The sequence below is a fragment of the Carassius auratus genome, chromosome 5, assembly GCF_003368295.1.
Source record: "Carassius auratus strain Wakin chromosome 5, ASM336829v1, whole genome shotgun sequence".
NCBI lineage: Eukaryota > Metazoa > Chordata > Actinopteri > Cypriniformes > Cyprinidae > Carassius > Carassius auratus.
The window spans coordinates 30,202,825-30,228,883 of record NC_039247.1 but is presented as its reverse complement, the minus strand read 5'-3'; the positions used below and the strand labels follow the sequence as shown (position 1 = coordinate 30,228,883).

Genomic DNA, 26,059 nt, shown 5'->3' with positions numbered 1-26,059 from the left:
ATTATTATAGTTTTTTATATCAACTAAGCATTCAGTTAGATTTGATAATTGGTATGGTTTCGTCAGGCTGAAAATAAATATAGAGCTAAGTATCATCAGCAAGGTCTGGTGAAAGTGAAAGCTAACACCATGTTTCCTGATTATTTCTCCCAAGGATAAACTGAAAATAGTGAAAAGCAGCGGTCCTGGTACTGAGCCTTGTGGTACTCCATAGTTCATTTGTGATATGATACCTCTTTATTCACTGTAACACATTGATGATCGTCATGATCAGTTGATAAAAGCAGGTCATTTGTAATTCTGACCAGAGCAGTCTCTGTACTATGATACATTTTAAATCCTGACTGGAAATCCTCACAGATACCATTTAAAGGATGATTACAACAATGAGTAGGCCCTGACATGTGTTGTCTGACCCCAATAGATTTATAGAGTCTATAAATGCTGATCCCAATGCATCCTTTTCATTGTTAACCTCAATATTAAAATCACCAATGATTAAGACTTCATCTTCAACCAGCACTTAACTCAGATTTAAAAAATCAACAAGTTATTTGATAAAGTCTATATGGTGCACTGGTGCCATGTATACAGTAGCCAGTACAAACGTGTTAATGAAGCATTACTCAAAAAAAAAAAAAAAAAAAAAAAAAAAAAATATATATATATATATATATATATATATATATATATATAAATATAAATATATATATATATATATATATATATATATATATATATATATATATATATATATATATATATATATATAAAGCAGTGCTAAGCAATGCTATATATATATATATAGCATTGCTTAGCACTGCTTTATTTCACCCAAAAATTAAAATTAGGATGTGTTTTACTCACCCCTGAGACATCCTAGGTATATATGACTTTCTTTTTTCAGATGAATCAAACCGGAGTTAAATAAAAAATTGTCTTTGATCTTTCAATCTCTATCATTGCAGTTAACGGTTGTTGCATTGCTTCAGTCCAAAAGACGTGAAATAAAAAATGCCCTTCCATAAAAATAAAAAAAAAATGTCTTCCACAGCTCATGGGGGTGAACAAAGGCCTCCTGTAGTGAATCGAATTTTTGTAAGAAAAATATCCATATTCAAAATATAATAATCACTTGAATCACTTGAGCCAGTCTGTCTGCTTCCTGACCTGGGTCCAGTTTGTCAAGTCCATAATATAATGGCACTTTTCCACTACATGGTAAGGCTACTCAAACCAATCACCAATCAGATAACAGCCACACTTTACTGAGTAGTCGTAGCACATTCTCGCAATAGTCAATCACATTTTTATTTATAAATCAGGGGGGTCTTACCCTGAAATAACCTTACTCATTCATCTGCATTTGTGCAGTATTTTATATATATATATATATATATATATGTTTGAATAGAAAAAATATGCAGGAATTCATACACCATGTGTGTTGAATATAAATGCATATAAATGTAAGTCAAGATATCTATTGGTTAAAACGCCTTATCACACAAACAATATTTCAATGAATGAATCAGTGATGCTGATCTGGTACCCAAATGGTTATTTGGGCCCATATTTGATATTATACCTGTTATAATGTCCTATATTTGTCACCACACAGTGCTTTAAATGCCAAAATATTTGGAATATTTCATTTGGAATAATGGAACAAAAATATCTCTGCATAAAAGTAACCTTTAGTAGCAGTGTTCACCACCTCACAAACCAAGCATTTACCTCAGGAAAGTATTCAATGTCCATAGCTCCTTAGTTCATAGGAGAAATAAACTCGAGTGAGTATTTTGTGTTCATCAATGTAATAAAAAATAGTAACATTTTATAGTAAAAGTAAATGCATATTTTAAATGGCACTTAATTTCAATCAATATTACTGCTGTGCAATTTTAAATAAAACATTCATAGTGGTCAGTCTGACTGTATTGTGCGATGTAGATCAAGCACCAGCAAGCCCAAAATGCTATCTGTGACAGACCATATTACAAGTGACTCTATTAAAAAAACAAACCCAAAGTGGCTTATAATAAATAGACATTAGCTTAAATAGACATTAGTAAAATTAACTCTAACAGATATCAATCAAGTTTATTCTTAGAAAAGCATCTATTTCCCTAAGGCTGTTAAAAACTTAAGTAGACACAATTGTTTGCCCTCTTTTGTGGTGTCGCACACACACACACACATAGAGAGAGAGAGAGAGAGAGAGAGAGAGAAAGTACAGCCATCCCCTAGATGGACTCAACCCATTGGTTTCTTAATATAGATCTTGTCGTCTTCTGTCATCTAAAGTCCTGCTCCTGCTCCACTAGCTAGTGGGGGGAGGAATGTTATATATGGATTTGGAAAGCATGGACAGTAAGGTCATAAACTACAATGGTTTCTCAAAGACACAGACATAGTGCTTTTATTAGCTGTGAAAATAACAGATTTTTTTTTATCATTTATATATATATATATATATATATATATATATATATATATATATATATATATATATATATATATATATATATATATATATATATATATATTATGTTTATTTCATTTATTTATTGAAAGAAATTAACACATGTAATCAAAAACACATTAAACTGATTAAAAGTGATAGTAAAGACATTCATAATGTTACATTAAATTATGTTAAATAAATTGTTCTTTTGATCTTTCTGTTTACAAACCTGATTCCAAAAACCTTGGGACACTGTACAAATTGTGAGTAAAAAAGGAATGGAATAATTCACAAATCTCATGAACTTATATTTTATTCGCAATAGAATATAGATAACATATCAAATGTTGAAATGCTGCGGCGAAAAATAGTGGAGCAATACTAGAAAGGAGTTTCTCAGAGAAAATTTCCAAAGAGTTTGAAGTTATCATCATCTACAGTGCATAATATCATCCAAAGATTCAGAGAATCTGTAACAATCTTTGTGTTTAAGGGTCAAGGCCAGAAAACCATACTGGATGCCCGTGATCTTCTAGCCCTTAGCACTGCATCACATACAGGAATGATACTGTAATGGAAATCACAACATGGGCTCAGGAATACCTCCAGAAAACATTGTCGATGAACACAATCCACCGTGCCATTCTCCGTTGCCGGCTAAAACTCTATAGGTCAAAAAAGAAGCCATATCTAAACATGATCCAGAAGTGCAGGAGTTTTCTCTGGGCCAAGGCTCATTTAAAATGGACCGTGGCAAAGTGGAAAACTGTTCTGTGGTCAGACGAATCAAAATTTGAAGTTCTTTTTGGAAAACTGGGACACTATGTCATCCGGACTAAAGAGGCCATGGACAACCCAAGTTGTTATCAGCGCTCAGTTCAGAAGCCTGCATCTCTGATGGTATGGGGTTGGATGAGTGCGTGTGGCATTGGCAGCTTACACATCTGGAAAGGCACCATCAATGCTGAAACGTATATCCAAGTTCTAGAACAACATATGCTCCCATCCAGACCTTGCATTTTCCAACATCACAATGCCAGACCACATACTGCATCCATTACAACATCATGGCTGTGTAGAAGGAGGATCCAGGTCCTGAAATGGCCAGCCTGCAGTCCAGATCTTTCACTCATAGAAAAATTTGGTGCATCATAAAGAGGAAGATGTGACAAAGAAGACCTAAGACAAGAATGGGACAACATTCCTATTCCTAAACTTTTCTCCTCAGTCCCCAGACGTTTGCAGACTCTTATAAAAAGAAGAGGGGATGACTCACAGTGGTAAACATGGCCTTGTCCCAACTTTTTTGAGATGTGTTGAGCCATTAAATTTAAAATCAACTTATTTTTCCCTTAAAATGATATGTCATTGCAATTGTTTTTATTCACAATTTGTACAGTGTCCCAACATTTTGGGAATCGGGTTTGTATTTAAAGATTAAAAAAGTATCAAGATTAATATATATATATATATATATATATATATATATATATATATATATATATATATATATATATATATATATAAAATATATTACACAGACATTCTGATGAAAATGTATATTGTGTAACTGATGCAAATGTCTGCTCAGTTTCTCTCTGTAATACTACATGTAAACCAAAGGAGGCACCTGGTGTTAAAATGCTGTTGTTGAAATGTTAGCAGCTGTTCGTTCACACACAAACTAAGAGACACAACAAGAGAGTTGTCCTCACATAGTGGGTATTTAAAGATAACATGTGCAATCAGACACTGGACAGAAGGGAGATGTTTTTGGAAAGCTGAGAGAGAGAGAGAGAGAGCAAGAGAGAGAGAGAGAGCAGTCAAAAAAGGAAGCTAAAGCCAACCACATTCCCAACACAGCTGAATAAAGAAATGGCAGAGGAAGGAATGGGCTCGGATTAAGAACTGCCTGCTTTCTTCAAATGAAAGCTGTGGAAAGAGTGGAAGACTAGGGGAAACTGGGGGAAGATAATATCCTTCCCCAAATCTTTAGACCTCACCTCGCTGTTGGAGCGTGTTTCTGTGTGCTTGTGAGAGAGTGACTACCACATTATGTGGACACTGGTGACTGAGCTGCTGTTCAGCTTCGTGCTGTTGGCCTTCATGGTCATCAGCTGCCAAAACGTCTTGCATATCGCCAGCAGCTCTGTCCGATCGGTGCTTGCTTACATTCACACTCAACTGGATCGTGAACTGGGTGAGAATGAAAGTGTGGCTGATGAAGAGGAAAATTTCACCACTCGAGTTGTGCGCCGCAGAGTTATATTGAAGGTACAGACCATTGTTGTCGATATTTAATGCAAAATATTTCTTAAAGTCACTGCCCTAAAAGAGAGATTTCATCTATAGTAAAATGCATGAGGTTGTAAATCTAGGGGATTACAGACATACTTGGGTGGTTGGTTTAAGTTTCATTTGACCTCATTTTAGTGGACCGCTGCAAACAAGGATGAAATGCCAATGGTCTGTAAGAACAGTAGTACAGTGCACAACTAATTGCTTCCTTGTGAGTAAAGAATAATTCTTATATAACAGTATTGTGAATGTTAAAGCAGCCATGTGGCACTAAACACTGGATGTTACAGGCTCTGTATTAGAGATTAGTCTAGTCAATGCAACCTGTCCTCCAACCAATAAGCTCGTATAGGTAGTTTGTCCAAATACCTGAAATACGATCCATCAGAGCATATACTACAATTGCGCCCCTATTGGAAAAATACCTTTATTTGCACTATGATTTGCGTTTCGTGTAGCTCAGTTGGTAGATTGTTGCGTTATACCTTGATATGTAATCATGCTATCATGGGTTTCGATCCCAGGGAACGTACGTGCATGAAAATGTATATGCTCAATAAATCATAATTAGCATGATTTCTGTGAGGGTTAGGTTTAGGGGTGGGGTTAGGTGCGGTCAATCGATCGAATAAGCCACCTAGTAAAATATGTACGAATTACTGTGAGATCGGTGTAAAAAGCCCACAGGTTGCATTTAAATAAAGTGCGTTTTGATTGGTAATGACGTTTTACATCATTTCATGACGACAGACTCAACGCGATACTGTCATTATTTTTACGCCCGCTAGCTATATTTAATATATATTCAACACCTATGTATTGATCTGCAAATAAGCAAAGAATTTAATTTTAATACCAAAACAAACATTTTCAAAATATTAAACTTAAATATACTAAAAATTAAGTTACTGATAATTCAAGTGTGCAGACAAGTGAACATAAAATATACTATTTATTATTTTAAAATAAATATAAACAAAATGTGTTAAAAATGTGTGATGAATATATAAATGCAATTGATTTATATCAACAACTGCAATCATATCAGCTCATTTCATGTATCATTAATTTCAATTTGCAAGCTTCAATGAAAATAATCATTTTTTTTTTGTGAATCTGGGAGCAGATGTCAGTTTATTCAGTTTGACATAACAAGGAGAAATATTTTTTAATGACATATAATGGAGTAAAAAATATGAAATGATGCTTTGGAATGTAAAAGAGTAAACATTTACCAAATGAGAAAATACTCTTATTTAACAGATACTTAAAAAAGTACTTAAATAGAGTAACAAAGTTTGGGTGCTTTCACACTTGGTTCACTTGGCTGGTCCACACCCGAACCCGAACCTGTGCCCGCTGGACTGTGCTCATATTATAATATTTGAGGCCGAACCGCGGTTCGCTTGCATCATCAAGCAAGCAGCTGTTTACCCCGAGAAGGCGGCAAATGCATAACATTACTCTCTGCGCTTTTATGTATTACGTTTTTGAACTGTTCATTTTGTTTATAAAGCTTCGGTACATGACGGCACTCGCGTCTGTCTTACGAATTTACTGAAAATGCTCTAAAGAACATTGAAGGTGAACATAAATGAGATGTACAGCCTTCTGCTTGCAGTGCGTCAGTCAGGATCATCAGGAAAGTGAGTGAAACACAAACACACATTTTCATCAAATAATTTGTCATTAAAAGCGGTTCACTTCCGCGATTTGGTACGATTGCGTTTACATAAGCAGCGAACCGTACCAGAGTTCCCATCAAGCGTACCCCAGACCACCGTTTTTAAGCAGACTCGGGTACGGTTCGTGGGTGTCCATCCGAGTATGGAAGACAGCGTTCACATCATCCAAACTAACCGAATTCTGACATCAATCGAACCCGGATGCGCACCAAAAGTGCTAGTGTGAAAGCACCCTTAAATTACTTTGTAGATGTTCTAATTAATATAATGAATTTAAGACTTTTTATTTCGTAATGTTTTCATTTTATGCCTTAAATCATTAAATTGTGCTTTTTCATTATTTTAATTTGGTATTGGCCTTTCTATCACCCTGCACTACAAATCCACAATACCACCTGGAAACACTGGTAAACAGTAATGTAAGCCACTCATGATAGATACATGGACCTCGGTATCAAAGCCTTAGCTTTTGCATGGATGGTTTGTCAGTGTCTCATTTAAAATCATTTATGTTGTGTTTATAAGTCTGTAAAGTGCAGCTGTTATTTACTCAGATTGCAATGGCAAAAGCTCCTTAACAGCAGCTTCAGGCAGTGAAGGTGTGAAATCTCAAACCCAGGAGAATTCAGATAATCATCCAAACACAAGGAGAGCAAGGTTGCCATCTGACCTAACCAGCAGCCAGCTGATGCTCACTCTCTGGAGTCCTTGTTTGCACAGGAGTGTTATATTTAAATTGTGATACACTGCTAATTTTAGAGGCAGATTTTAAATATGGATCGTTTTGAACTTTAGCCAACATTTTATGAATAGACTATTTCAACATATCAAACCAAAGAGTGAGTGAAGCACACAAAGGACCATGTCACCTATTTAAGTTGCTTTTATCATATCTCATATAGGGTGATGAGGCTGAAGATCTTCCAGGAGAGCAAGTGAGCGAGGAGCAATTTACAGATGAGCATGGCAACATCGTCACCAAGAAGGTCAGCAGTCTCATCCTGCTTCTTTGCCTGCAGCAAAATCATTTTCTCTCATTCACATGTGAAATCCATCTCAAATGCTTCTCAGTAATCATTTTGTTAATCTTTGCAAATGAAAATTGTTGTGTTTCTTGCTCTGTTCCAAAAACTTAATGAGCTGCCCTCATAGACGTAGGACTCAGGGTGTTTTTGCCTTACAGTCAATGTTCAATGTTACAGAATAATTACTGATGAATAGGGATCTTGCCTGAGAGCCCAATCACATGTAACAAGTCAATGGATATTGGCATGCAAGATTTAAATCATGCACCCTACCCGAGGAAAAGCGCATGCAATAACACATTTAGCTTTTTGTTTCGGAGCCGAGCGTTAGTGTTCTAAAGCAATCATCTGAAACTGTGCAGCATGAATGTCAAATGGTGTTGGTGTGAAGGCACATCAGCAGTGGTCGCGATCATTGATATTTCCTGCTGCTGCTGCAGCTTTCTAAAATAGCCTTCTGCACGCTGCAGATTTGAAACGTTCTGTCAGTTGTGCTATGACCTTCCCCTGAGTGCTTCAGCACTAGGAAAGAACAATTTCCCTAAAAGAGTGACACGATTGTGATATTGCGTCTTTTTAAAGATGTTATTCCACCCATGTGTTTCTAGATTGTCTGACAGTCACAATCACTGTCTCACGTGCCTGGCTTAAGGCACTCTGAGCTGGCTTTTGTGGATGAGTCAAGCTCCCATTATGGGAAAAGGACCATTGTGATATTGTGATCAAGGTTCGAGTACCTCAAATGAGGCACAGTCCCCTCTGCTATATCCACATCTAGTTCCTCCTTACGGGGCAGGACTGTTTTGGCAAATAGCCAGGGTGGCCTGAGGATCATTACCCTGCCTAGTATGTCTCCATGGGCCCCTCAATCCTTTAACACATTGCAAGCTGTGGAGCTAACAGATGATGGTGCTGGTACTTTTCATGGGGGGCATAGCATGTCATTCGTTGCTCTAGCAGAGAACCGAATGTTGGCATCAGAGGGTGAACTAGATTCCTTCAGGCATGAAGACTTGGGGAAGGTAGCATTGACAGATTTAGACTCCGAGCTGACAGCTATGCTTTTCTGGGCCGCTGTGAGAGTTAGGCTCGTGTGGAAGCCTCCACATTTTAGGCTGGATGATTGGTCCTTGTTGGTGCCACACACTGACCATCACCACCTTTCTTTCTGTATGTGCATGAAGAGGTCACTAAAGCCCCTTTCACACTGCCATTCCGGAAAATACAGGGGTAAAGTGTTCCGGCAATTGTTCCCGGGTCGCTAGATTTGGCACTTTCACACTGCCAGTGATTACCCGGAATATGTGCGTGCTTTCACATACAACCCTTGAAGATCCCGTAACGACACGTGACATCAGGGCGTGCCGTGTAATGTACGAGTCGAAAACGTTAGGCACATTATACTTTCACTGAAGCAAGCGAATGATCTCGGCGTCAGCGCGGAAAGTGAGGAACTAACTGATCTCTTATTCATTACAGTTTGTACATATCTTTTCGTCGCGAACGTTGATCTTCCTTCAAAACAGCCGGTAAAAGAGTCGCGCGATAACACGCGTCATCACTTCGACACGGCATTAGATCTGGCTTTTGTTCACACGCCGCTCGTCCCTGGTTGAACACCGCAATGTTACTAGGTTCTCGACCCGGGTTTCAATGCCGGAATCAATCCCGGGACGTGGTTGCTTTCACACAGAAGGCGACCCGACAATGTTCCGGCAATAAGTCGGGTCCGACGTGCAGTGTGAAAGGGGCTTAAGTTGTGGAGGGCACCCCACTCTGCCTGAAACCAAAGCCAGTTCATCTTCCACCCTCACTATCCTTGGAGCGGCCAAGGGATCGGTTGAGAAGACACAAGTTGAGCATGCTATTGCATTGCAGTTGTATCCGCAGAGTACTGCCGCCTGGTTGGGTAATCTGCATCTCCTATCCAAGGCCTGTAAGTTCTTGTCTGCTCTTACTGCCAAGTCTTATGGAGCTGCTGGACAGGACACGTCTGCCATGTCCCTCCTGCAAGTTTATCAGGCAGTCAAACATATGCATGAGGTTAGTTATGACCCAGGCTTGATGCAGGAGCTGCACACAACAATGGGTCTTGCCCTACGAGTGATAAAGTTACTGCGTGGTCCCTGGGGTCCCTCAGGTAATGTTCAACTTGGTGGTCCAGGAACGCCTCCTATGGCTGAACCTGGCAGATATGAGGGAGGCCGTAAAATACAAATTTCTCGCAGGCTAGTCTCTTTGGCAACGCAGTCGAGAACTTTGACACAGTTCTTAGCTGCAGAAAAGCAGATGGAGGCAGTCAAGCACACCCTGCTTCGGCAGCCCACTGCTGTCTCCACCTCACTGCCAGCTGCAGCCCCTTCATCTGTTTGTCACTGTGGATGTCCTACTGTGGCCCCCACCTCTGCACCCACGAAAGGCAACAGCAGCAGCTGCCACCCAAGCCACATCGTGGAGCTGGCTGCAGGAAAGTGGCGCAGCCCATCTCTGCCCCTGCCAGGCCCATAAAGCGTCAAAAAAAGCAGTGTCCCTGAGATGGCAACCTAGGGATAAAGGATCTTTCTCTTTAAGGCATGGTGGAGATTTTTTTGTTCAGTTTAAGTTCTATTCTGCAGCTGGCCCCACAGCTGGTGGTACCCAAAATTTAATGAAAAGAGCAGTTTCCTCTTTCTCTGGGTCCCAGGAGGGCACAGAAGGTAGTGTGTGACGCTGCACCACCCTCTGTTATCCAGAGTATTATGTGGAGGGAACGGATACATTTTGTCTCTTCGCCACAGTTGCTGTACCACAGACTGAACAGCTGGGACACACTGGCTTGGATCCACATCAAATAACTGAATGTACTATTGCACTTGTGCTGTGGGGCAGGGTTCATATACACCTCATTTAAATTACAGAAAACTAGTCTGCTGCTACCAGAGTGTATATAATAAACTGATTAGGGAGTGACCGTAAATGTGACATCGTTCTTTCTTCTTACCACCAACCTCTAAATAATTGTTCCTCTTTTGAAAATTCATAGAAACGCTATATTATCAGTATTACAGAAATGTATGAATTGACAAATATGCATCACATAAAGTTTATTAGTTACTTTATGTGAAAACAGTGTAATCAAAATGCATTATTTTATACATATTATGCATTATATTAAACTGTCTGTGTGCCGAAGTAGAGCACTTAATGTGCCAAATGGGGTTAGGAAGGTGTCTGTAAAGGTAGCAGACAGCAAGGCAGCTCACTAAATCTCGAAACAGTTTTTAAAGTCAACTTTAAGTAAAAAATTTACAGAATAATTCAATAGGGATTGACAAACAAGCAAACCTTTATGTTTAGATACTCCTGAGGGTAAACCTAGGGTGACTATACAATACATGTAATTTTTCCCGGACACGTCCTGGCCAAGATTTTTACATTCCCTAAAATATCCTGATTTTGGCTTTGTTTACGCTGTGCAGACCAACTGATGTTAGCAGACACTCCTCATGCTTCTGAATCTCTCTCGCTGTACTTTGATGTCATAAACCAATCAGTCTGCGCAGCACTGCTTCATGTCGAACACATCGGATATGTATTTGTATCACTTCGACCATTCTCCGTAGATCACACCTTCTCACGCACTACGATTAGACGATTATGTATAATTCCTGCATGTTATTGGTCAAACTACTTTTCGAAACAGGAAAACAAAGTCAAACCCTGGATATATTGGGTAATATAGAAATCCTGGCCAGGACGTGTCTGGAAAAATTGGCATGTGTGGTCACCCTAGGTGAACCTGACCCGCAACTTTTCATGTTGACTTTAAGTGCAATTTTTGTCACACATCCTAAGACATTACTTTTGCATGTTTCTTACATTGTTTTTCATCTTCTCCTTCATTCCTTCTCATGCACCCTTGGCTCATCCACCGATTGTCAATTTTCTCACCAATCTGTGACGTAGATTGTGAGGAAGGTGGTCCGGAGAGGAAAAGGGGAGGAAGGGGGTCAGGAGCTCATCATAGAAGGGCTGCCGCAGGATATCAATGAGCCAGATGTTGATGGAGAACAGTACATGAGCTATGCCGTCCTTGGCCGTGACAGCAAGGTGGGCTTTTGAGTTAGATGGGCTTGTTACACCAGGATTGACAGGATGTGGTGGTTTGAGGAGGAATTTGTTTGCTGGATGCTTAAATATAGTAAAGGCTTAGACCAGAAAACACCAAATCTTAGTTTTATTGTTTGTTGTTTTTTTGCATTATAGATCTTATAGACAGTGCAGCCTATAGATGTGCTCCACGTAAGACTGAAGATTATAATGTATCTGCAAGAATGCTCCATGAATCCTTTAAAGGAAATTAAACAGTTCACAACAAGATTTCTTCTGGTTATTGAGGACATTTGTAAGAAAAAATGTTCCAAGTTACTGAAATGGGAGAACAATAATCACTCCAGAGAATGTGAGAAGCTTGTAACCCGAGATAAATGCACTATAAACTTTAAAAACTTTTAATTAAATCATCCTTAATATTAGAATTTTAAGTAATCATTTAATAGGACTGGATATAACTAATATTCTACCATGCAACACTACTCATACTCATATTTCTGCAGTATGCAGTATGTACTGTGCATACTACTTGTATGCATGGAATAATGACTATTTGCAGTATACAGAAGTATCCATTTCCAAAATCATCAACCCGAATTTAACATCTTTTTTTTACTTGTTACTTAATCTGACTGACAAATGGTGAGATATTTTAAACAAAGTTGGAATATTTTATTTAAATTAAATGTATTGATTGTATTAGTAATTTAGTTGAAATGTATTTCCAAGAACATGACTGGAAATCACTCGCTAAATTAAACATACTGAGGTCTTGTATCGCATACTACTGTTTAAAGCACTGAATACTGCATACATGCTAAGAAATACTGGGGTGTGTCAACACATCTTTGGGACAAATATGGACTAACCCAACATTTGGGTTTAAATTTATATTTAAAAATGTAACTCAATGGTTGGGTAAGTCCATATTTGACCCAAAGGAAGCAACCCAGCATTTTTTAGAGTGTCTTATTTCACATTCTATTTTTAAATACGGTGAAAAAAAAAATGGTAAAGTAAAAAATATTATGCAACATCACTAAACCTACCTATATACATTTATACAAAAAAAAAATAATAATAATAATAATTCAACCTTTTTATGGGTTAAATAAAGTATATTCAAGGTAATAATTGCAGGTTTTAACAGTGTGGTAAGCAATGCATTAGTATTCATTCTGAACAAAGCCTATGGGGCTTGTGACTTTTAGGAATGAGACTTATAGATCTTGTAGAGGAAATGACATCACCGGGTTGATTAAGGTTGATCCCAGTTAACCCTCACTGATAACTTTATTTGATGTTCATTTGATGCTTATTATCATTTGTTTCTATATGGTTCATGTCAAGTTTCCCTGTATACGCTCGACTTGAATTAAACTTGACTTTGAATGTGCCCGTCCTTCTGTGCTGGCGTATACTTCTTCTGACACTATTTGCTTTTCTCTTTCTATCCTGTTCTTTTTTTCCTCTCCCATAAATGTTCTCCTGAACCATGTCTTTTGTCCTCCATGCTATTATCGTATTTTGTTTGTTTTTGCACGTTTTGCTTATTGAACTTGATCTCTTTTCTGTTAACACATCATGTAATTGTTTCACTTTACCCTCTTCCATCTGTTACTCTGTCACTCATTCACACTCCCGGCCCTTCATTTCTCCGTGCTCCCCTGGATGCCGCTCTTCTCCTCTCCTCTCCCTCCCCACCTGCTCTCCGCCACAGCCGGATGTTGTGGATGTGAAGAGGGGTGGTGCTCAAATAGTCAAATGTGCGAGTCTGCGGAGAGTAAAGCAGTGAGTCTGACTCGCTCCTCCCTGCAGGTACAGGACATTGCTCCACTTTGTGCTAATGTAATCCTGCTAACCAATGGGATTCAGTTAAAAAATCTTATTTTTCCAGCTCAGGCCCGATGTAATTTAAACACCATAACTGATCAATAAAGTTGCCGGTTTTTAAACTACAATCCTCAATCCTAAATATGTTGTTACAGTCTTTCTAAGTACTAATAGTTATTTAGCATTCCTAAGCCTGATTCTAAATTACTGTTAAATGTTTGTGGTTTTTAAGAGTTGTTAATGTTTTTTTAAAAGCCTCTTAAAGGGATAGTTCACCCAAAATAAAGAAATTATTGTCATTTACTCACCCTGAAATTGTTCCAAACCTGTATGAATTTCTTTTCTTCTTTGGAAAAAAAAAAGACATTTGAAAGAAAGTTGGTAACTAACAGTTGCTGGTAGCCATCGTCTTCTATATATTTTTTTTGTTTTTTCATACTATGGAAGTCAATGGCTACCAGCAACTGACTGGTTACCAACATTCTTCAAAACATCTTCTTTTCTGTTCAGCAGAAGAAAGAAATTCATACAGTAAATGTCAGAAATTGTAACTATCCTTTTAAGTTCACCAAGGCTGTATTCGTTTGATAAATACACAGTAAAACAGTAATACTGTGAATTATTATTACAATGCAAAATAACTCTTTTCTGTTTTAATGCTTTAAAATGTAATTTATTTCTGTGATCGAACCCGTATTTTCAGCATCATTACTCCAGTCTTCAGTGTCACATGATCTATAACAAAAGGCTATGATAAAAGCTGGATTTTAAAATAAAAATTAACTATTTAAGCATGGAGGTGCATATATTAATTGCGTATAATGTGTTTCTTCCTCAGTTATGCTGTTGGATGTTGTATTTTCTTAACCCACGTTTCACCTCACTGCATTAACTCCTAAATTCCCTTGACATCTTGTCCATTTCCAACTAATATTGTAATAATATCCTTCCCTTTCAGTTAGAGAATTTCTCTTGATTATGATCCATGTTAATGATCCTATAGGAATGTATACAGGATCCTATCCCTGTCCTCTCACAATCCCAGTGGGATCTAATAAGAATCCTCTATGAATCATATTAGAAATGAAATTGCTGAATTTTTGATTCTGGTTAGATGCTGTGTAATGTGACCTAAAGTTCCTGTACACATTCCTTCCCTTGGGTTTTGTTAACTGGTAATTGGTGTCAGACCTGTATGAAAGCATGCTGTATTTATTCTTATGTTAAGGTGTAGTTTGTACAGTTAGGTGATTTATGGTCACTGTCTGGTCTAAGTGGTTGATAAGTTGGACTACCGGCTGGTAGATCTGGTTTTGACATGGTAAATAATACTGTTAAGAGCTGGGAGACCGACTTGGACCAACAACAAACCAGCTAAAACATGCTATTTTGTTCTACATGTCATGAGTTCTTGTAAAATCACAGATTTTTATAACCTTGCTTTTTATTTTTTCAACTTAGGACTTGACATCTACACCCAAACCATCCTTCACTGGCACATGATGGGCGTCAAATAAAGAAGAAAACCAAACTAGAGCGCTGGTGATAGGATATCAACTACGAAAAAGAGATTTTAGGACTTTTTTAACAAGCAAAACAAACACTAGTGGCTAGAGGCATGATTTCTTATAAAAATGAAACCGCACCGTAAAAAAAAAAGCAAGCATTTGAGAAGTTCTTCCTGTAATCTCAATATCAGCATGTGAAAGTGCTGTCGCATGGCCTGCCTTTACAAATAGCACTGACTGCAAGCAATGATGAGGTGAGAAAATACTGTCGTAACGCAAGGGCTGTTAACTGCTGGGGGGAAGGACTCTGGCCAACTGGATGTGGTTTGGGGCACGTGGGACACAAAAGCTAGAGTTTCCTGATATTTAGTCTTCCAGAACACAGTACTAGTCTGACCCTCTTGTACTGGTATTATACATAATATGCACTCAAATATGATGCGAATGTACCCTCTGTGTGTGTGTGTGTGTGTTCTTTTACACAGCCAAAAAACAACAACAAATGACAACGACCTATGTGATGCTGCTGCTGCTGTCGCAATACTTGCTCCTGAATTCTTGTTCATTGTGTGTTGTAAAGGTATAATTGTGTAGCAAACGAGCTGTGAAGTCCTGTGTTGCCTGAGGTAGACTAGACTCAAGGGATACAATTTGTGCAGTTTAAATGTTTTCAGTGGGATACGCTAGATAGGACATACTCTCACATCACTGCGGGGCTCTATGTGTACACGTATACTGTTTTTGTTCTGTATACATCACAAACCTCTGTGTCATATGAGCTTCCTCTTAATAACTTCATATGCACAGAGGTTGATATTAACATTTACATTATCCACCGTTTGCATTTACTTTATAGTGGTCATTTTATATATATGACATTTAAAAACGTCTAACCTTTCAGTGAAGTAAATTGTATGGAGATGTAGATAAAGGCTTTCAGTAGATTAAAATAATAATTCATAATTGATCTTGTGGTTTGTTGTGTAGGTAATAATTCAACATTTTCCGTATTAAAAAAATATGGTGCAAAGTTTAAAATTTGGAAACAGATTACAATAAGGTACACAATTTGCTGGCATTAGTTAACATGAACTAACAAGGAAACTAAACTACTTCTAAAGCATTATAAATCTTAAATTTGTTAATTTTTAAATAATTACTCTTATAGAATATGAAATCTCTTTTATCCCATATCCATATATAACTTAAGCCCAAAGTGTACTTTAATGCTTAAATATCACCATCAGCAGAGTGCATGCATGCTGTACACACAGACTATACTGAAGTATATGTTGGGCTTGAAAATATAAAAGCTTAATTAGTGACCTTGGTTTGCCAGTTATTTGCAAAACATTTAATACTAGTATTAGTACTACTACTATTACAAATATAACTTCATTGAAAGGTTAGATTTTCTTTCTCACCTTTTCCGCATAATAGACATTTCTTAACAGTAGTTTGTTCAATGTTTTTCTGTTCATCTTTACAGATGATGCTAATTCTCATGGTGTGCGCTTCTTTTTAGGGATTTATTTTTCTTCTTATTTTTAAAACCAGACATTTTCATTGATCAGAACAGATGTTTAATAATGTTTTAGGCACTCAACACATGCTTGATAAAAAGGTGTGAACACTGCAGACACCTCTGCTTCTCTTACGCTTGATGAAGACACGTAGCCACTGAGCACTGTGATCAGACTGTTCACTGTCCCACAGCAGAACAGACCTGACTTCATACACACACACTAATTATAATGTGGATTATCTGAACCTGCACTGACATTATTCTTTTCCTCTCGTATCTTTCTTCAGGAGTTTTGTAGCTACACCAGACAGTCCAGTTGTAGAGCTGCTGTTTCCATGCACAGCTCAACACAATATCATATTATGCAAATAGTGATCACTGCAGAACTGGTTGGCCATCATCCCTGACTGCATGGCCTCCATGCAAACAATCTCTTTTCAACAATCTCACTTATTCGTGTAGCATCTGAACACAACACACAGCATTCAACCTGAAATCATTCTGTCAATTTAAAGGGTGAAACAAAACCATTTCAAAAACCTCAAATCAACATCTCTGATGTATGGAAATTAAATTCAGTTTCTGATGTCATAAGAGCATGATACCAAATATAGGCCATTTATTGTAGCACAGTATGTCATCCCTTAGCATTGTTTTTTTAAAGCTTCATTGTCTTTTATTCTTTGTACACCACATTCAAGTCACATGAACACACAAAATCTAAATTTTTAAGCATAATTTTTAATATTTTTTTATATTATTCATATAATCAGCTCATACAAGTATGCACATTAATGATAAAAAAACTATAAATGCATGTCTTCCATTAAACAAATATTATTTTATAATATATTATTGTTTTTAATCATCCATGTCGTCAATGGATTATTAAAATTATTTTATCTTTTTTTTGGGGGGGGGGGTGGCTTGGAAATAAAATGCATTGCCTCACTTGGAAAATAACTTCACAGACATGCACTGAAACTCTTGGATAAATTATTTATTTCTTTATCAGGTTTCAGATGTTTTCATTTATGTGGTTTGGGATTTCCAGCACTTAAGGCTGAATTTCAAGGAAAAGATAAATGCAACCCCTCTGCTGGCACTGATGTGTCCCCCTCTCTGAACTAAACTCAATCCGCACAGATCACAGTGGCTGAGTAAAGTATTTGGGTCAGTCCATTCCAGTATGGCAGCAAGGATACGTCAAACTATCAAGTTGTTTGATGTGTAAGCAATGGTTTAAACCAACCTCTTGCAAAAAAATATGAACTGTTGCAAAATGACAGAATATTTATACTCCTATTTACTACAGAATGATCTGAAATCAGTATAAACGCAATAGCATATTACAAAAAAGGAATGCAAAATGCACACTTGCACAAAAAAGATGTCTTTAATACATCTTTTAATACATATATATACAATTATATTTAATTAGAATGCTTTGCACTTGCAAATGGGAATTTATGACCTGCTATTTAGTAATATGGGAATACTATGATGTCATGGATGTACTTCTAGTATCTTAGCAAACCAGACTTCAGGGGGTGCCTGTGGGAATATAGAAGCATTGTGCTTCTTTAGACTTTCTTTTGTTTCATTTATGGATTTATTTTTATTGCTACTATAGGTCTTTGAATCAGACAAGATTTTAAATGTCTATAGAAATATAGAAATATTCAACCCTGTACACCAGCTGAAGATACATTTACAGAATTAATAAAGAAATAAAAACTTTTTTGAGGTCATTTCTTTTTTTCTTTTTCTTACTGTTTTCTTGGCGAATATGTTGCATTAAAGGAATAGTTCACTGAAATGTCCTCACCTTCAGGCCATCCAACATGAGTTTGTTTCTTCATCAGATTTGGAGAAATGTAGCATTGCATCAGTGTCTGCTGCTGATGAAAACATCACAGTAATCCACACCACTCCAGTCCATCCGTTAATGTCTTGTGAAGTAAAAAGCTGCTTGTTTGTCAAAAAAATAGAAAAAAATAAAAAATACTATCATTAGGACTTTTTAATTTTAAAGGGGGGGGGGGGTGAAATGCTCGTTTTCACTCAATATCCTGTTAATCTTGAGTACCTATAGAGTAGTACTGCATCCTTCATAACTCCAAAAAGTCTTTAGTTTTATTATATTCATAGGAGAAAGAAAGTCTGTACCGATTTTTCCCGGAAAAACACGACCGTCTGGAGACGTGACGTGTGGGCGGAGCTAAAGAATCACGAGCGCGAATAGGCTTTTGCGTAGAGAGCGTTTGGAAGCTGTGACATTACCGTGAAGGAAAAACCATCATCCAAAACAAACCATGGCTAACAGTCAGATTCAGCGTATATTTATGATCCAGAATCAGATCCCGAGGCTGGAACGAGAGCAGCAGCAGCAACGACTCGCTCCGAGCGGGGCTCGAACCCGGGTCTCCGATGGTAGGGGACGCACTAACAAGGAGGCAGAGATATTTGAAGCAGTTTTACTCACCGCCTGCGGTTCCAACACACGATCGTGACCCTTTTTCGTTGGGACTGCATCATCCTTAAGAAATAAACGATACGCAAATCCGTCGTCAAACTGGGCTTTGTTTTTAAAACAAGCATCTTCGAAATGCAGGGAACAAACAAAAACACTTGCACAACTCCGTTGATGCTCTGTAAAAATAAACTCCATCCACTGGTCCCTTAATGCTGTTTTTTCTTTGGTAATCTGTGCAGGGTTGTCTTGCCCTGGCAACCAAAATCACACTTCTTTTGTGACATTTCGCGACGCTCTCGCTCTGATCAGTGAATCGCTCTGATCAGTGATTGTCTGTGAAATTCCGCTCCATCTAACGTCACACAGAGCCATACTCAAAAAAAACTTTCCGAAACTTGTGACAAACCGGAAGGAGTATTTTGGGAACAAAAATACTCCTTCAAATGTACAACTTAATTTTTGAAACTTTGTCCATGTTTAGCATGGGAATCCAACTCTTTAACAGTGTAAAAAACTCAGTATGCATGAAATAGCATTTCACCCCCCCTTTAAACCATTGCTTCTGGCTAAACTATGTGTTCATAATCTATCATAACACTGGCTTCAGTGAGCTGTTTAGACTGTTTTTACTTGTGCTTGATCTGTGCATATTTCTCTCCTGATTCAGAAAAGATGACTTTTTCACTGTAGAATGCAATATTATGGATAAATGACTCATATTTAAACCATCATGTCTTAATGGTGGTTCAAACATACAGCTTTTCACTTCACAAGACTTTAATTGATGCAAAGGTGTCATGAGGAAATCATTCTTTCAATTGCGTAAATGAACTTTAAATCATTCTTGTGCCCCTCTCTTGCATATTGAAACCTTTCCTATCAGGATAAAAATAAAAATAAATCAAGCCTCACAATGCATTATTAAAACAGTATAATTTAACTGCAAATTCCTTTTTTTCCTTGGTTGCATATACAGTCTAAAATCCCGAAGCCCTTTTAACTGAATTAGCTTAAGATCACATTTGTGTTGCCTATGACCCAAAGCCTAAAAGTAGTTTTATTGTACACAAACCTAGCAGACCACCCAACTCTAATAATGGCATCTGCATAAAATGTGATGATCCTGACACCTCTACATAACATCCACCCTTCAAAAACTTTTCCTTCTTAACAGCTTTTAGTAATTCAAACGTATTCTCACAGCACACATCCTGGTGGGATTTTGGGACATGAAGAAGTGCTTTAATTAGCTAAAACATTTAACAATATAGATTTACATATTTTAAAAGGTCCATCCTCTGTTGTCCTCTTACATCAAAATACACCCACAGTCTATGCATATCTCTCTTATATCCCATATCTGTGCATATTTCTCTCTTAATTCAGATGAGAAGACTTTTTCCACTGGAGAAAGCAATATTATGGACTTGTATTTTAACTAAAAGCCACAGTTTATAGTTAGTTAAAAAGTTAACACTTTTAAAAACATCTTAATGTTGGATTTGTTTCTTGCAAACACACAGTTTTTCTCTTCTCCAGATGTTCACTGATGGACTGGAGTGCTGTGGATTATTGTGGTGTTTTTATCAGCTGTTTGGACTCTCATTCTGACGGCACCCATTCACTGTATAGCATCCATTGATGAGACACTGATGCAATGCTATACATTTCTCCAAATCTGATGAAGAAACAAACTCATCCTGATCTTGAATAGCCTACTAAAACTATTCCTTTGCATTTCAGTTATATGTGTTCAGGTAATAGTCACTAATGTGATCAAGCATTAGAAATGTCAGTTTTACTCACTATAGACATTTATTTTGCATCTCAAAACATTTTAGAACATAGCAAATGTATTTTATTAATTTAAAGCACCATTTGAGTAAAGGGATATACAAATAAGAAATCCCTGGGGCTAGACTAAGATGATGATTGCCCAAACTTAAGTACAACATATAACAAAGTCAACAAAATAAAATACTGAAATAATATTGTGCTTTATTAGTTCTTTATATTTTATATAAAATGTATCAAACCTGCTGATAATAAAAAAACACACATTTCACATCACATTTTATCACAATGCACATTAAGTAAAAATATAGCCTACACTCCCAAATACAAAATAAAAATCCCAAATACAAAACATTTACATTCATTTCTTTTAAATATTAAATACATAATTTGCACAGCATTTCAATGGTTCTTGTTTGAAATTCTCGAAACTCAAGGGTTTTCGTTCAGGAACAGAATTATGGAATGTTTTTAAACCTTGTAAGCGTCATAAGAGCAGTCCACCGGAAGTGCATCGTCAGAGTTCCATGACAACACAACAGCACACCTCACTGACAACCGCACTCCTCCACGATCATGTCCTCGTGGTGGCGCATGACCACACCATCGCCCTCATAGTACAGCATGGAGAGCGGGCTGAGGCGCGTGGGCGCGCAGGACGCACAGGGCGCGCGCTCCGGGTGGTAAAGCTTCAGCAAACTCTGGAACAAGAAAGAAAGCGGAACATATGATATATCCATATATCAGTTAACTATACCTCAATTAAATGCTCAATGACCTCAAATTAAACGCTAAAAAGTTTTGTTTTGATCGAAGTGTGGTTATTTTTCACCCCACAAAAAAATAAATAAATAAATAAATTACATGTTGCATATAGTAAAAATTACCAATTATACATTGCATCAAAAAATGAATTGCCATTACATTCATTTACAATGAAAATACGTTCCCCTTCAGTTTTTATTTTATTATTATTTTTATCTCAAACTTTATTCCTAAAAGTTTATTATTACAGTAAGACAGTAATAAACATCATCCTGTAATAAGCACACAATGCTTTTATTCAAATAACCACAAGATGATATGCATTACAACAAATATGTAGCTTATAAATAGCCCAGCTTACAAAAATATTCTTTATGAATATTTTGTAAACTTTCCCAATAAGAATGTTTCCTGTTTTTTAATCTATCTATCTATCTATCTATCTATCTATCTATCTATCTATCTATCTATCTATCTATCTATCTATCTATCTATCTATCTATCTATCTATCTATCTATCTATCTACCTATCTATCTATCTATCTATCTATCCGTCTGTCAGTCTGTCTGTCTATGAATGATGAGGCAACATTATTATTATTATTATTATTATTATCATTATGGGAATGTTACTTTTAAATGTTATCTGGACATTCTCTATCGTGTAATAAAATGTGAATTAAATTATTATTATTTTTGTTGTTAATGTTTTTTTTTTTTTTTTTTTTTTTTAGCTATTCGGGAATGAGAAATGGACATAAACTTCTGTTCAATTGTGGTTTAGTATTTATTTATCTTTATTTTAGTTTTTTCTTTTGACATCGATTCAGGTGTACAGTTCAGTCTCTCACCTGCATGTAGGCGTGGTTTGTTGGGTTGAGAGACTCGTCCAGTGGACTGGGACACTCGCCTTCGCAGCGGTAAGCGTTATAACGCTTTGGATGCACGATCCATTCATCCCATCCGGTCTGATCAAAATCCACCCACATATCGACTCGCCGACAGAGTGACCCTCGGTGTTGCTCTAGAGCTGTTACTATTCCCGTGGCGTTTCTATCATCCGTCGCGCGCATCCTTTCGACACGGTTCCTCTTGTGTCGACGAGCTTGAGCTGCGTCTGGTGCCCGGTTCACAGAGACATGTTTGGAGTGCGCCACTGTACTCATCAAGCTGGAGGCACGTCGTCGGCCAGTGTTTTTGTAGAAAACTACCATCAGTACTCGTTCCGCAGTGGGATGCTGGATTTTTCGTCTCCAGCTATCTGTAACCGGCTCAGGTGAGCCTTCCCCGCTCCCGGTGTCCTCTCCGTCTTCAGGTGTCTCCGTTCCCGGACTCAACCAGTGCTCGAGTAGCTCTGTGATGTTGAAAACTCTCCAGGTGGATGCTGGAGTGTCGGGCACTGACCTGATGCTGCCTATAAAAAGTCGCCTATGGCGGCAAAACACCGAGTCAGACTCACACTCCTGTTTGCGGAAGTGGAAGACGTCCACGATGACGCGTCTGGATGCAGAAAACGCAGGCAGACGGACGCGGAGCTCCGAGAGCTGAATGCTGTCACTCGCTGAGAGGGAAGACATGTCAAAAGTGACGCTCCATCGCTCGCCAGTTTGATGACAGTCTGGAAAATAAACAGAAAATGTTCGTGTCACATCTTGCAGTTTGTTACTAATTAGACAGTGGATCAAATAAACCTGCTTAGCAAATAAATCAACAATGCAGCATTCACACAAAAGATCGAAGGCTGACGAAACGCAATGAAACGCTCCAAATTTTAAGTTTACGTTTATTTTTAAGTTTCATAATTAAAGGATGCTTTATAAAAAGCGTAAGAAGTAGGCCAAAAACACGGACTTTTAAGGCAGATTGAAAATGATTTTTAATAACAGACAAGTAGCATATGGCTATATTCAATAATACAATATCAGCATATTAAATAGCATATTCTGAAAAGAAAGAAAGAGGAAACTAATTAAAAATATACATATTTTTTATGAGAAAAAAAACTTAATAGTAAGCACTAAAGATGCTTGCAGCGACTCAATTTCTAGTAAAATAAGTAGCCTATAGTCTACTAAATAAGAATAAATACGTCGTATATTAACTAAATTTTGTATTGTGACATTATTTTCAACACAGCTAAACATTTTATTTCCTTTCAACATGTTTCAGTCATTATTTAGAAAGAAAGAAAGAAAGGAAGGAAGGAAGGAAGGAAGGAAGGAAGGAAAGAAGAAGGCGCAGGTTTCGTGGTCTCGCGCAGTATTGCAGCTGAGGTTGTGTCAGAGCCAGATGTCAGCACGCTGTCAGGATGGACGAGCTGCTTGACAGGAGATGTGTATTGAACCTCGCGCTCGAACAGACGTCTGAAGGACTAATACACACCCGTGGACATAAAACAGCCAGCTCTTTAAAGTTGAATAAGCATAGTGACACTACAGAGTAGTAAAACCCGAGGTCAGATAGCTGGAGAGCGACGGAGCTGATAATGAGCCCACAACTTCCCCAGATGCTGTGGCTTTACTCTTCTTGCTCTCATTGAATAAATCTATCAAGATATAGTTCCTAACACGGAAATGCATGCTTGCTTTCGGACCTATATTCCTGACAAATTACAAAATGCAATGTAAGTCGCTTTGGATAACATCATCTGTCAAATACATAGGCTAAATGTAATTAAACAGGTTACGAAATATGGTGCTGATGAATGATTAGTTATGACAATTTGCATGGCTCTTCAATAGGATGCTTAATGGTGCCACCGTAGCACATGTCCAAATGAGAAGGTTGTGCACAGCAAAAAGTGGCACCATGATTTAACCCAAATTAAGTATAAATCGATATAAATTGATTCAGTGGTTAAATAAAACCATGCAATTTGAATGACAATTTTCAGTGTACCATGACATTTTTGTTAGGTTGAGCACATTAAGTAAATTAGGCAGGTTAAAGTTAATGCGTGTTGTCGTGCGTGTTTTACCTTGTGCAGTCAGGCTCAGGACGAAGTCAGACTGGTGCAGAGCTGGGCTGTCCACACTGGCTGGTGTAGTTGGCATCTTTCCGCTCAAGTCTCTGTATAACTGCATCATGTACATCGGGGACCTGGGATACGACTGGAGACTGAGATCGGAATATGAACCCACGAAGGCTTTACGATGTTCTCCCAGGAGTGCGCCGTGATTAGAGATCTTGACGCAGACAGCATGCATCAGAGAACCCACCAAGACAGCGGCGAACAAGACGATTGGCTGAGTCTCCATTGCGAATCAATGAAGTTTTCAATCGTGAAGCGATCGAGCGCGTCCGCTTCCTGCTCCTGGCTCGTCTGAGGTCCGAGTGATCGGAGTGGTCGAGCTGTGGACAGGGCTTTTAAAGTGTGCAGCTGGCCCCTGATGACCTCTGTCCGCGGAATCCCTCTGATCCATGAGGCACATCACAGGAGAGCAGAGCTGTCAAGTTCACCGCTTCTCTGCGCAGGATTTTATTTGCGCGAGGCGTGACTCTCGTCTGCTCCAACGTGACAGAGACATCCTTTGATTCTGGACCACCCAAAGTTAAACCATCTTGTTGATTCAAAAAAATAATATATATATATATATATATATATATATATATATATATATATATATATATATATATATATATATATATATATATATATATATGGGTGGTTATTCAACTACAGACACTTTTGGCCTTGTGAACTTGAAGGAGAAAAATTTGTTCAAATCAAAATTGTCACAATCTAATAGTTAAATATAGTTAGTCTAGTTTAATGATCCATAAGAGAACGCACTTACATTATAAGACAAATTGGTGTTTTTTGACATATTTTCCGATCCGCACTAAACAAATGTCATTTCCATCACATGTAAATATCTATTATTATTTAAAATTAATATGATATACATAATTTCTTAACAGTGTAAGACCACTGTCACACATAGTTTTACCAATGTATACCTATATTGCAATTACCATAGATTTGTGGATTAAGTAAATTAATTGTCATGAGGCCCAAACGCAAAGCTTAGCCTACATCCACCACAACCTGAAATATAATATTGCATTGGTTAGATACATTTCTGAAAATTACTACTTGTGTTATTACATTAAGTGGAAGATTATCCCATAAACTATGCAGACATTTTCAATGAGTGATTAGAATTTTGTACATATTTTTTAAAAGAGTTATGAGGTGGTGGAAATGACTATGGGTCTCATTCATGAAACATTCGTAAATATACGAGTAAATATCTGAGTGATTTGCGCGTAAAGAGAACTTCCCGAAAACTCTTCTCCCGATTCACAAAAACTTCGTAAACGTCAGATGTGATAGTGAAATGTGTGTGTGTGTTAATGAATTCCAATCAGTCGTAAATGGGACGCGCGTGCACGCTCACTCTCAATTACCATAAATCCCGCCTATTAAATCCGACTGACAACTATATGTGAGCAGGGCCCGCATAGGCGGTATAGGCAAATGCTAAGGGCGCCACTCATCCATAGGGGCGCCAGAATGAGTGAACGAGTGAATTATTTTTTTTTTAACATATTTTTTTTTATAATAGGCTACTATTTAAAAACCATTAAT

At 37.6% G+C, this 26,059-nt stretch overlaps 2 protein-coding genes across 4 annotated transcripts in view; one reads left to right on the top strand and one right to left on the bottom strand.

Moving 5' to 3' along the window:
- The window catches only part of LOC113085510 (ankyrin-1-like), a 122,154-nt gene extending 104,973 nt beyond the window's left edge, over window positions 1-17,181 (top strand). Inside the window, exons 1-5 of one of the 3 annotated variants that reach the window (XM_026255173.1) lie at window positions 4,298-4,741; window positions 7,353-7,436; window positions 11,421-11,564; window positions 13,288-13,385; window positions 14,862-17,181. In XM_026255173.1, the coding sequence (XP_026110958.1) occupies window positions 4,523-4,741; window positions 7,353-7,436; window positions 11,421-11,564; window positions 13,288-13,362 (522 nt within the window). In that variant the 5' untranslated portion in view covers window positions 4,298-4,522 and the 3' untranslated portion in view covers window positions 13,363-13,385; window positions 14,862-17,181. Of the gene's footprint in view, window positions 1-4,295; window positions 4,742-7,352; window positions 7,437-11,420; window positions 11,565-11,720; window positions 13,244-13,287; window positions 13,386-14,861 lie in introns of those variants that run through there. The other 2 variants (XM_026255176.1, XM_026255175.1) reach the window with 2 other exon arrangements.
- A 3,494-nt stretch (window positions 17,182-20,675) lies between these two features.
- Window positions 20,676-24,977, bottom strand: LOC113069534 (nodal homolog). Its single transcript, XM_026242669.1, has 3 exons — window positions 24,446-24,977; window positions 22,320-23,086; window positions 20,676-21,404 (listed from the first exon to the last, which is right to left on the bottom strand). The coding sequence occupies exons 1-3, from the start codon at window positions 24,723-24,725 to the stop codon at window positions 21,252-21,254; spliced, it is 1,200 nt and encodes a 399-aa protein (XP_026098454.1). The 5' UTR covers window positions 24,726-24,977; the 3' UTR covers window positions 20,676-21,251.
- Window positions 24,978-26,059: the final 1,082 nt, after the last annotated feature.